We start from the raw sequence: 13,398 nt of genomic DNA, 5'->3' as shown, positions 1-13,398 counted from the left end.
GACATGTGGTTGATGACCGCTGTTTGCAGAAGACTGGCTGAACAGAAATACAAATGCTGCACTGCAACAGGAAACCAACAGTAAACCATAGTTTGGCAAGAAGCCTTTAAAAGAGCTGGAGAAAGGCTGAATGAGGCATGGACATATTGTATATGGCTGCTACAGGTAATGGAGCACTTATATCCACTAATGATCCACCCTCTGAATTCTAGCGTCCATGTATCTGATGTAAAAATCAATCGATCTATATCCAGCCTGAAGAGAAAACTGAAGGGACCAAACCTCCAGGTTGTGTCACCATGAGAGGCTGCTTCTGCTGAACTTCTCAGAAAAGCTTAAAAAAATTTGCCGTGAGAACTAAAGTGACAGTTCAATGTGTAAATTAACAGCAGGCTAAGTCTGAATACCTGGTTTTTGATGTTCAGCTCAGGTAGCAGTATGTTACCACTAATGTTTTTAGACTAAAAACAAGTAAATTTGTGTTGATTCAAGGAAAATATGAACAGTTTAGTCGACAATAGCTGTGACTTTACAACCACTATGGACAAAACAATGAATTGCATTTGGTCATTATCTGTTTTTAAGAAATTTAACTTTGACAGAGTAGGTTTTCACTAATCTGTCTTCATCTATAACAGAATTGCACTAGTTTTCATTTTAAACATTAACTTAGTACAATAACAAGTTGTAAAAGCTTATTGAAAGAAATTTGGAACAAAAAGTGAGTCAAATGCTCAAAAACAAACAAACAAAAAAAACTGGCAAGAAGAATTATTTTGGTGCACAAAAACATTCTAAGATATTTTATTTAGATTTCTGTTTCTGCATTAAGGTTCTGCAGAGTGTGTATTTGTACAGGTTTGTTTTAAATGTTGCTTTAACGGCTGCTGCAGCTGAAGCTGTGAAACCACACACCTAGCAACAAGACACAGGAAGAGACACCATCTGATCTGATCAGGAAGTTGCTTTCCACTGGACAGTAGTTGTTGACTCAAACCTCCACCAGCTCTTCAGGTTTCAGGTTGTCAGTGACTTCTGCCCCCCAGTGATGCATCATGATGGCTGCACCCGTTCCCATTCAGTATTAGTGATTCATTCAAATGAGCGTGATGGGCCACAATGTATTTATATTGACTGTACAAAGTTTTAATAGGTTAAATGATTCTATTATCCCATATTTGTAGTTTGTTACCAATGCTGCATATATTTAAATCACATTACTCTTTAAATAATTTGTGTGTGTCACGGACAGTGAACCACCAGGATTCTTCTTCTTCCTCTTCTTCATCTTCTTCTTCTCATATAATTATCTTAAAAACAGGTTGAATATGATAAAAACATGTTTTTATTAGTTTGTGTGCATGTAGAGATGGATTTATAAACTACTTACTAATGTCTGTTAATGTAGGAGTAATGCTTTATAAATGATGTATGATGAATTAAGTATTTATTCATGTTTTAACAAGCTTCCTCTTACCGTCCAAAGAAGGTTAGGTTAGGTTAATTGACGATACTAAATTGGCCGTAGGTGTGATCATGTGATCACAGTTTTTAGATCACATCTTAAATGCAACATTTCCGTAGCGGAGTTGAACAAATATGGTGAGATGGGGCGTCCTTGGGAGATGCCAACATTAATCTTAGAGTGGTACCGTAAGTAATACGAAGCAACTACTGATATTTCAGTAGTATGAAGACGTAGAAGAACAACTACTGTCCTGTAAAAATAAACTTAACTCCATACCAGAGGATGAGAACATGTGTGTTTGTTCTTCATTCAGAACTGGATCTGAGATTTTATCTGTCAGTTTTAATGAGTAGCATGCTAGCTAACCTTAGCCTAGAGCGCCAAAATTTTACCGTTGCTTGGCAACACTGTCAGCTGCCCCGTGTCTTTGTAGACTGGTTTCTCTGACGTAACCACACTGATGTGAAATCCGAAATATCAAACATGTCCGATATTAATCTGGAGGATGAGTCTGGAGATCTGTGAACGTCTCACATTACAAGATAATCTTTGCTGAATCTTTGGCTTATTTTAGGATTTTCGGGAGAAGTAAAGCTTAACTGTGTCAGCACTGAAGGTTCAACACTGACCATATGTCCATTTCATTGTCATCTGATTATTGGTCACAAAACACAAATCAAGAATACAAGCGTTCTTTAAGGTCAAGTAAAAAAAACAACAACCCTTTATTCACATTTTCCAGTGACACACATTTAAAAACATTTAAACATTAATTTTACCAAGATGTATACGGTAGATGTTTGGAAGAGACATTAATATAAAAATCACAGAAAATAAAACTCAGTTTGATGATATGCTGGTTTGAGAGAATTATCACTCTTGTCCCAAACATTTGTAAACTGCATATATTAAATACTTTAACTGCACAATATACAAATAGAACATATGATCACTGCAACAACATTTTGGGGACCCAGCAGTTACTCCTGGTGTAAAGCATCTCAGCTGTCTTATAATGAGTAGAAATAATTAACAAAAGAACACCTGACACCTGATAGCTGCTGCTCCAATACAAATGATAGGACGTGATCAGCTCCAATATAAAAAACACAGACACAACAAGTTTATAACTGAAAGAACCTGAATTGATCATTTGCAGGAGCAGTGAGTCTGATTTCTGAACATATTACAAAGCAAACATGGAAACTTGGAATGAACAATGAACTTTCCTATTTCTGTACAGTACGTTCTTGAAGTGTGTCCTCCCCTTTCTTGAGGCATCTGTGTACTGACTGAGGCACTCACAACTGCCTGTCAATAGATTCGGTCATTTCACATACGTCACATTCTACTCAACTCAACTCCCAACTCTACTGTGATCATCATTACGGCCCAGATATAAGTTTTGTGTAAGTGTTCTTCTTTGTCAACATCTGAAACTTCCTCAACAACCAGCCTCATACACTATCTCTATTTTTGGTTCAACCCTCCTTTAGATTTCTGCTTCAGTTTAAGCTGAGCTGTTCGCACAGGCACTTATCAATGGCAGACAAGCTGGTGATCATTTCTGAACTTGCTTCTTCTCCTTTGTTTCGCACCATGTCGATCAGGTCTCTTGCTTTGTCTGCTCTGGGTTTGATGTCTCTAACAGCCTCATACTCAGCATCAGTTATGACTCTGCGGTGCAGCAGTTCATCCAGCAGCTTCTTTAGATTAGGGTCAGATATTCGTTGGACGAAGTTTGACCGAGCGTTCTTCAGCTTCTCCTCTGGCCCCTCTGGCGGACGAATTGTTTGTGAAGAAGACTGTAAGAACAAAGCTGGAGAAAGAAATCAGAATTTATATTAAAAAAAAAAAAAAAAAAAAAAAACTTTCTCAGGCTAATTTTGATGCTCAGCTTAAAGTCTACTGTTTCTAGTGATGCAGAAGGATAGGTAGTGGTTGGCAGGCCAGCTGACAGTCTTACCTGGGCCCGGGACGAGATAATCTTAGATGCCCCCCCCCCGAGACAGCGGGCCCCTCCCGCATCACTCTCTCTGCCACCTGACTGCAGCTGGATCTCTCTCCTCTCTGACGGAGTTACCAAACTCAACTGTTTCTGTCAAAGTTAACGTGTTGGGCTTTTATACAAGCTAATGGGCGTTAACATTAGAGCTAGCCTGTTAGGTTACGTTACAAGGCTGGTAAACGTTGGCTGCGCTGTTTCTATGTTTCTAACCTACGTTCACTTTACTAGTCCCAGCTTCGTCACCAACTTTTTTAAATATTTGTTAAGAATATCTTTAAGGTCTCTATTTTCTTCTCTTCTTCTCTTTTCTTTCCTTTTCTGAGCACCAGACTTGTGCTGACCGGACATTTTGAGCGTACTGAACTACAAATCAAACGGCAACATCAAATTTTGATCAGTGGCCAAACCATTTTTGTGTTGGGGGTGGGGGGGTTCTTGACCACTATTTAAAGAACAATTAGGAAGAAAACAAATAAAAAGCTTTTATGTAACTCAAATATTACATATTTTTCCACAAATAGGCCTATTTTAATTTTTTTTTTTTTTTAATTACGTATTACATAATTTAATGAGGGCCCAGTTCTGCCCCCCCCCCACCCTGGGCCCGGGACAGCAGACCCGTTTGTCCCCCTATCGGCGGGCGTGGTGGTTGGTTATCAAACTCTTTTCCTTGGAGCTCCTCTTACCTGTAGCTAATAAAAGCTGTAACACATGCATTATAAATCTGTCCTCTGGTTTGAGAACATGATGTTTAATTCAGTGTCTTGATCCTAAACTGTCATCAGTCTGGTTCTGTCCTCCAATAAAACCAGAGTTTAAGAAACTATTGAGATGCAGTCATACTTTATGTTTTGAGTCTAATCCATCATCTTTTACGTTTCTCACGTTACGTTTCTAAAAGCTGAGAAGTCTCAGATGTGACTCAGTAGTTATCCTACTCGTTTTTAGGGAGAAGCAAAAAATATCTTTTTGATTATCCAGCAAGTGTCTCATTATAATTTTATTTAACATGAGTTTATCTAAACTGACCAGAGTAGGCCCCTGTGATACTATGGACCTCAGGTTGGGAACCAAGAAGTTAAACCCTAGGGTGATGGGACATGAAGCTCATCTAAAACCAAATAAATCAGGAATAAATCCAAAACTACTACGTCCATGTGCATTACCCTGGGGCCTCATGTACGAAGGGTGCCAGAGCACAAAAATGTTCCCTACGTTCTTGTTCACAGAAAAGTTCAGATGTATAAAGAGTGAAATGACCGTAAACATGTACGTGCCTCACGCCAACATCATAGCTGGTGTACGCTGGCTTCTACAGATGTTGATCCTTTGGTGATGCTGGGAAACTGTCATAATAAATAAATGTGAAGACAATTAGTCCAACCGATCGGGACTGTGCCGGTCGACCCTGAGCAGAGCCATACCAGCCGTGTGGGACAGAATTATCCGCATGTCAGTCTGGTATATTAAATTCCCATACAATGCATCTGAACAGGTCAACATTAAAGCGGAATTTGCAGCGAGAGACGGTTTTCTGAATGTAATCGGAGCTCGACTGCACACACATTGATATAAAAGTGCCATTACATGATGAATTTGTAAATGTCAACAGGAAACATTTTCATTTGATCAATGTACAGATCATATGTAGGCCTAATGCGCAAATCAATTAACCAACATTGTGGCGTGTGGAGGACAGCTGTCAAAGAGGACATTTTTCCTCCACACCAGTGAATAGTGTCTCCATTTCGCTTTCTGTGAAGTTCTTTTTTCCCATCTTACTCATTCTTATGTTTTCATTTTCTGATCGTGCAGACAGTGGAATCTCAGGTGCAGGGTCAATTTAAATACAATTTCCATATTTAAATGGCTGCGTGGACAGGGAGGGGTCAGGTAAATGTGCTTCTGGATCTGAGCGTGTGCCACGTTACAGTAGGAAATCCACACAAGTCTTTGTACATGAGGCCCCTGGTCTCTGTGGAGAGTCAGCACTTTAGAGAATGGATTCCCAGTTTTAATAACATTGTGGTTGTTACTATGTCTGATTAATTTGAGACAAACTTTAGGAGAAATCTAAAATTTCTTCTGGATTAGATAGTAGAAAACACCCTGATAGTAATGATATCATGCACAGAGATGCCACTGAACTCAACCCCTTGACTAGAACTGGACCAAGTTCACTCATGTAACTCCCCAGGGAAACGAGACACCAAGTTATAAATATCAGTGCTGAGCTAACTTTCACTACAAGATGGCTGCATGGTCTGTTATATGTAGTATCATTATTAGCCCACTAGATGGAGGCAAAAGACAACTGTATTAAGCTGAGGCACATGGCTCAGATTCTGTCGGGTAAGTCATGATGCAGAGCAAAGTAATAGAGAATAATGTGAATAGACTCAAAAGGACACAGAAGATAATAAAAACAATATCAGTTGCATTTGTTGTCAGTTGTTTTTGGATTTGACGAAATATTCAGACATAACAAGAAATTCTGACATAGTACTGATTATGAAATTTGAAGTTTGTGTTTTCTTCTATTGACTGAGGCTAGTTAGCACCAGCTATGTGATGTTTCGTATCTACAGAAAGAGGAGCTTTTCTTGTTTCAAATGACACCCATATTGACATCCATTTTCGTCATATTCACAGGACTATCATTTTTTAACAAAAAACTTGGTTTGTGGGGTGGAAGGGGCTAAAGGATTACTTTGTGAACTTTAGTATTTTTTTCTTAACAATACAAATTCATTACTAAAGAGTAGTCCCTGTGTACCAGAGTCATGATGGATCACAGCTTCTGTTTTTCAGATCTTGTTGAGCTCCGACAAATGGTGACTTTGGACTCTTCTGTTAAGATGTCTGGCACACTCTGATCCATAGGAGTCAGTATGAATATACAGTTTGGCTCATTAGTTTACAGACACTAAACATGTGATTGATTATGCGTTACATACCCTTGATATTTGGCCTGATCATATATACACAAAATTTGAATGGTACCAAGGGCAAGTTCCCACAGCTGTGACAAATTTAAGTAAAAGCAGTAAAAGCTACCAGGTCCTTACCAGACAGATCAGGGCAGTACCGCCAAACTTGTGTCCTGTCTGGATCTTGCACCATCAGTGTCACTTCATCTGTTATCGTCGTCAGCCTGACCTCAAATGTTTGGTGGAAATTTGGTCCGCAGTTTTCAAAAAACACTGTACGCTGAGATAAAATAGAAACACATCATGAATGTTAATATGTTGCACTCGGCCTTGTGTTCACTGACTGTAGAAGTAGTCTGATACTCACATCAGGCTGTATTTTATAAACCTCTGGCTCACTGTGGAGGCTGTAATGTTGCCCTTTGTGGAAAAGACCGAGGGACGGAGCCGGGACATACTCACAGTCAGTGTGTTGGGCTTTGACCTTCAATGATATTAGAACATTTAACAAGTTTTTGAGATTTAAAAATATCAAGTGAGGTCCATACATGGACAATGACAGATATGAATGTGGACTTTAAGTGCAGTGTCTCAGCTTTAATTTGAGGGTATTCACATCCAGACTGGAGGAAAGGTGGAGGAATTACAAATATTTTTATACAAAGTCTCACATTTATGGCTCCACAGTGACTGAAGTTTGTTCATGGGCCTTTCTGTAGTTTTGTCTTCAAGTAAAATTTATCTCAGTTAGTTTGAGACCATCTCTTTATCAAAATCTCCAGGGTTTCTTTCACGCTATGATTTCTCCATCTCTACTGCAAAGCACATTCCAGTCATCTTTGTTATATTGGTTTGAATCTGATAAGAGAGTATGTCTCTATATACATCAGAAGTCATCCAGCTGCTTCTGTTGATCTGAGTTTATTCTCTCCAAATAATGATGTTCAGTCATCAAGTGATTGGTCAACAGTGCAATCACTTCTAAGTCTGTGAAATAAGGCATTGTATTTGAAGAGGTTTTAATTCCTCCACTTTTCCTGCAATTTGTGAAAACCCTCAAATGTTACCTCCTGCAGAAGCGCGTTGGACGGTAGCAGAATCACACGGATGATGAGACGAGGTCTTTGCAGGAACAGCAGCACTTGGCCTTGTACTGGTGTGGTCATAAAATTCTCAAACCGCTTGATCAGATCCCACACAATACCAAAGGCAGAGAGGTGAGGGACGTCCACAATCACGTGAGTTTCAGTAATCTCCAGTGGCTGAATGAGGTTCACGCCATCATCCGTGATGTGGACGACTGAGAGGCTTTCAGAGACCAGTGCTGTGAATCCACAGGCAAAAATTAGATTCTCTGCCATAACTTTCACATAGTTTCAAAGCACTGCAGCAGACTGGAGGTGAGGAAAAAACCAAATGCTATTTTCTTACCAGGCTCAGGTTCACAGTGCAGGAGGTGGAGCTGACGAATAGAGTCCTGAGGACAGGTGATGCTGAACAGCGGCCCTCCAGGCAGCTTGCCATCCGGCTGGAGGAGCGTGTCGTCCCAGATCAAAGTCTTGTAGGAGACCTGACCCTCATGAGTCACATTAAACACCAGACCAGTCAAAGAACACTGGAACGCACCTGGACCTGGGAACGTGAACCTGAACAACGCAGAATGGTTTAAAAGAAGAAGCTGCTTTGGCCCGATTTGGCTCAAATATGGCTATTTTAAAAGATTAATTCGTCTATAAGTTGATATTTTTAAGATCCGGGAATTACTTTAACTTTTAGACAGCAGGTTCACACAAGCCAATAGTTAAATCACTTTATTTGCAGGTAGTACATAAATGTACATGCACACATTTGCTTCTTCTTACAAATAAATTTGACTAGTCTCTTGTTTTGTTCATAACCTGCTGAGTGTGCTCCTTCATTGATCTACTTTGTTATTAATGTCAGCAACAAACAGCATTTCTATCAGAATCAGTGTTAAATTGTTAAAATGTTTTGGAATTGCTAAAGTGAAAGATTAGCTTGAGAAAACAGAAAATGACAATGCTTCCACTGGGCTTTTTGATAACCTTCAAACCTTAAATGTCTCACCTGTATGAAAGGCTTCCTCTTTCTGTAGTCACCTCAGGTGTGAAATGTGAACGAGCAGACTCCTGCCTCAGGTGTTTGTTCTCAGTTTTGGGGTCAACAGTAAGATCACACTCATCTGTGAAAGAAAAGACAAGAGTTCAGTTTCAGTTCTTACCTTTTCCCAGAGTGGAAATTCAGAGACACTCACCCTGGTTAAGAAGCTTGACCCCGTCCTCTTCATAAGGGTCCACACTGATGTAGAGGAACACACAGTGACAAAGTGCTTTCAGCTTGAAAATAAAACATTAATGCATTTACATGAACATACCACCCTGCGACCCTTCACAGGACAAGTGATTACATAAGATGACATGAACGTACTCACCAGACATTAGAAAGATATGCTACATGCAACTAAACTTGATTTAACGTGTTAATCTGTGAAAAAAGTTTTTTACCCTTTGAGGTGACATTTCTTGGACAGTGTTAACAAGATAATAAATGTACTTTATATGCGCACAGTGTCATCAAATCATAAATCTATCATGTCCTCATATAAACCTGGAAGTTATCACAAAGTCTGACAACAACGTCTGACATGTAAAACAGAAGAAATATTTCTGGTTCATCTGTCAAACTGATCAGATCAGTGGCTTATCAACCTTCAAACCTGCTGGAGTCCATGCAGCCTGTTTAATGATTGCTGTCATTAAACAGATACTGAGATTGAGCAGCAGTACTCTGTGTTAAAGTCAGAACAAAGACAAAATAGAAGAATGTTCACTTGTGATCTGAGACCTTTGGAGCCCACTATGTGTCTTCATGTTGAGTCAGTTGCATCAACTTAAGAAGCTGTCAGCAGCAAACAGAGAAGACTGTGAACAGAAATGGATCAATGGTTCCAATAGAAACACTTCAACTGGTTAATTTGAACTGAGAGGTGAAGTCTGAAGCTGTGGGGCACCTCTCATTGGATGGAAGACTTTGTTTACTGAGCAGAACCGGTTACTGTCGGTATTCTGGATTTGTGAATTTGTGGTGGCTGCAGATTATCAAATGTGATTTATATGATATACAAATTAGAAGGAGTGGAGTCCCTGCTTGCAGCTGCAACAACCCTAGCCCTAACCCAGCTACAAAATAATGCTGACAGGTCTATTGAAGCTCTGAATGTTAATTTGGAGAAACATCAAATCAAAGCAAAACTGCTGTACGCATTGGAAGATGACACAAAATTGTGTCAAACTCTCGTTTCCTAGTTTCATGAATGTTCCTTTCACAGTGTGATGTGTTGACATTGAGACTGATTCTTCACCAGTGTTTTGCTGTAACGTCTGATTTCAGAGTCACAGACTGCTGTTGACCTGAAACATCCCAGAGGAGATCATCCAGGAGGTACGATGAACCGAACAGCCAGCGTAAAGCTGCATGAAACTACTTTACCAGAGACAAACTGAGAAGAACTTCTGGAAACTTTCTCTCAGTATAATCAGACTCAACAACATTTATTCATGAAGATTTTAGTTCTGACTTAAATTTCAGGCTGACTTTAAAGTGAAAATAAATAGAGTGCAGAGAATTTTACTTCTTCTATGAAAGTGTATAATGTAGCCCATGGCTCTGCTACAATAGACTAAACCACAGAAGAAGACAGATCCCCCTTAAGATCAGTGAGGATCAGAACATGAGCTTTATGTCTTCAGTTTAGCGTCACCACTATATTCACATCATATTAATCTGAGGACAGAAAAATGAAAACTGACCTCAGAGTCTCCAGTCTATAGAGTGGACTGTGCCGCAAATCGTAAAGCTGCTTCACTCTTGAACCCTGCAAGTTGTTGTTACTCAGGTCCAGAAGTTTCAGATGGGAGGGGTTGGACTTCAGAGCTGAGACCAGAGAATCACAGCTAATCTCTGACAAACTGCAGTTCTCCAATCTGAATAAAGAATAAAAGATGTAGATAAATCATGAAAAGTCAGATGTGATAAGGTTTTAAATGTGCGGCTGTTGAAGAATACCAATTTAGGCTCATCATTTGGCCTTTTGTGTCAGTGGAGACTCTACAAGAACTTTGCATTTACATATAAATCCCCCCCCACCCCCCCCCACCCACACCTACACTTTGTGTCTGTAAGCTCACCATATACCAGAATACCAATAAACACTCCACTACAGCAAATTATGAAATAAGGACAAAATAGGGACAAATCTTAAAAGCTTGAAGAGTGATTTAAAAAACAGAAAAAATAAATAAATTCAAAAGTGTGTTAGACCTTTATTTCTCTACAGCTGCAGAAATCTTTTTCTAGTGTTTATTCAGCATGTTTTCAGAGTGTCTCTGTTCTCCCGGTGCAACAGTTAATTTTCCAGGTCTGAATCCTTGTAAATGCTGGGCTGAAAACTGCTGAAAACTGAATCTCCCTCTTCTAAAGAATGACATTTTATTTTGGAAATGGATGGGGAGTACGTCCACAATTTCTGTTTCAGAAATGTTTCAGTGTTTCAGTGGAGACTCTAAAAGACCTTGCCATTTACATATAAATCCATACTCCATCCTTTGCTCACAGCAGCATCTCCATAACTCCCCCTCCTTTTCCTTTGGTTGAGCTGTATAAATGTGGTACATTGCCAGTGTTCTGGGTTGGCTTACCTTCCCAGACCCACAATCTGTGTCTGTAAGATCACTATATACCACTATACCAATAAACACGCCACTACAGCAAACTTTGAAATTAGGATATTTTTCTTCAACACAGCTCAACATTAATGTGTCAGCTTCATTGACTTCAACAAGGTCAGTTATTAAAGTCACTCAGCTTTCACTGAGTTTCAAACTCTAAAAACATTTTTTCACAGTTTCAGATTATAGCATGATATTAATCCAATAGAAATTTACAGTTTATAGATGAAAGTTCTGGATGAACATGAATAAGGTTCAGTTGGTCATTAAACATATCAGATCTACAATAGTAACAGACAGTCAGTGAACTGACCTCAGAGTCTCCAGTCTACAGTCTGGACTCTCCAGAAAACCACACAGTTGCTTCACTCCTGAATCCTGCAGCTTGTTGAGATTTAGGTTCAGATGTTTCAGATGGGAGGGGTTGGACTTCAGAGCTGATCCCAGAGAATCACAGCTGATCTCTGACAAACTGCTGCACTCCAGTCTGAATAAAGAATAAAAGATGTAGACAAAATCTAATCAGACATGCTGTGTTGAAATGAGCAGACTGACTTTGTCCTTCCGTTGTTGTGGATCATCATCATGTCTTCTACAGACAGTAATGTGTTACAGTGTGAGGTGTGTGAGCTCCTTCCAGCAGCTGTGGTTCAGAGAGAATAGACTGATACATACACAGCAGGCTTCACTCCAAATCAAATGTGACTGATGATGAAGCAGCAGGGAGCTCAGGCACTAAACACACCTCAAACACTTGTATCTGAACATATGATCTCATCTGTGTGAGTTGACCAGAATGCAGCTATTGACAGTATGGAGTTATTTAAATGTGTTTGTATTTGTCTTCAGTTTGAGGAACAAAAATACATATATGACAATACAATAGGTTCAGTTATGGAATAAAGATGTAAGATCTAAAACAGTAAAAGTCAAAGAACTGGCCTCAGAGTCTCCAGTCTACAGTGTGGACTCTCCAGAAAACCACACAGCTGCTTCACTCCTGAATCCTGCAGCTTGTTGTAACTCAGGTCCAGATATTTCAGATGGGAGGGGTTGGACTTCAGAGCTGAGACCAGAGAATCACAGCTGATCTCTGACAAACTGCATGCCTTCAATCTAAAGAATAAAAGATGTAGATAAATCATGAATAGTCAGATGTGTTCAGGTTTTAAATGTGCAGCTTCATTGAACAACTAACAACTAACAGTGGACGTTTTCTCCAGTTTCTGTTACAAACACTCGTCTTGAACAGAAAGACATTTATGGGATCAACATCATGACATAATCTGACATAAAATGTTTTGAAAGCTTGAAGTCTTGAAAATGTCAAAAATGTCTTTAAATGTTATTTTGTGTTAGTTTTCTTTTTCCACAGCTGCAGAACTCTTTTTCTAGTGTCTCTGTTCTCCTAAAGCATCATTTTGTTTTCCAGGTCTGAATCCTTGTAAATGCTGGTATGAAAACTGCTGAGAAAATGATGAAGAGCATGTCCCTGTCTCCTGTATATTTTCAGGTTTCAGTCAACCTTTTAAAATAGAAGTTTCAAGGTTTCAAGGTTTCACAGTTTCAGAATATGGCATGGCACATAAATGAGGTTCAGTTGGTCATTAAACATATCAGATCTACAATAGTAACAGACAGTCAGTGAACTGACCTCAGAGTCTCCAGTTTACAGTCTGAACTCTTCAGAAAACCACACAGCTGCTTCACTCCTGAATCCTGCAGGTTGTTGTGATTCAGGTCCAGATGTTTCAGATGGGAGGGGTTGGACTTCAGAGCTGAGACCAGAGAATCACAGCTGATCTCTGACAAACTACAGTACCTCAGTCTGAATAAAGAACAAAAGATGTAGATAAATCATGAATAGTCAGATGTGTTCAGGTTTTAAATGTGCAGCTCAACATCACTGTATCAGCTTCATTGACTTTAACAATTAACAGTGGACATTTTCTACAGTTTCTGCTACAAACACTTGGGACATGTTATTGGGTCAATATCATGACATAATCCGACATAAAATGTTTTGAAAGCTTACAATCAAATCAAAAATGTCTGTAAATGCAGACCACAGCTGCATAACTCTTTTTATAGTGTTTTTTCAACATGTTTTCAGAGTGTCTCTGTTCTCCTGGTGCATCAGTTTGTTTTCCAGGTCTGAATCCTTGTAAATGCTGATCTTAAAACTGCTGAGAAAATGTGATCACTTTGGAGAGCTTGAATCTTCCTCTTCTAAAGAGTGCCATT

The 13,398-nt window shown here is 39.3% G+C and overlaps 1 protein-coding gene across 1 annotated transcript in view; it reads right to left on the bottom strand.

The window, feature by feature from the left end:
- Window positions 1-2,169: 2,169 nt before the first annotated feature.
- LOC311507423 (uncharacterized protein) overlaps window positions 2,170-13,398 on the bottom strand; it is a 62,431-nt gene continuing 51,202 nt past the window's right edge. Inside the window, exons 16-26 of the mRNA XM_084571748.1 lie at window positions 12,809-12,982; window positions 12,097-12,270; window positions 11,468-11,641; window positions 10,237-10,410; window positions 8,682-8,725; window positions 8,495-8,609; window positions 7,838-8,052; window positions 7,474-7,730; window positions 6,774-6,890; window positions 6,545-6,686; window positions 2,170-3,287 (exon numbers count right to left, since the gene is read on the bottom strand). Of these exons, the coding sequence (XP_084427874.1) occupies window positions 2,974-3,287; window positions 6,545-6,686; window positions 6,774-6,890; window positions 7,474-7,730; window positions 7,838-8,052; window positions 8,495-8,609; window positions 8,682-8,725; window positions 10,237-10,410; window positions 11,468-11,641; window positions 12,097-12,270; window positions 12,809-12,982 (1,900 nt within the window). The 3' untranslated portion in view covers window positions 2,170-2,973. The remainder of the gene's footprint in view (window positions 3,288-6,544; window positions 6,687-6,773; window positions 6,891-7,473; window positions 7,731-7,837; window positions 8,053-8,494; window positions 8,610-8,681; window positions 8,726-10,236; window positions 10,411-11,467; window positions 11,642-12,096; window positions 12,271-12,808; window positions 12,983-13,398) is intronic.

This window comes from Chelon labrosus (genome assembly GCF_963514085.1).
Source record: "Chelon labrosus genome assembly, chromosome: 2".
Taxonomy (NCBI): Eukaryota; Metazoa; Chordata; class Actinopteri; order Mugiliformes; family Mugilidae; genus Chelon; species Chelon labrosus.
The sequence above is the reverse complement of the archived record's forward strand: the minus strand, read 5'-3'. Positions and strand labels throughout refer to the sequence as shown.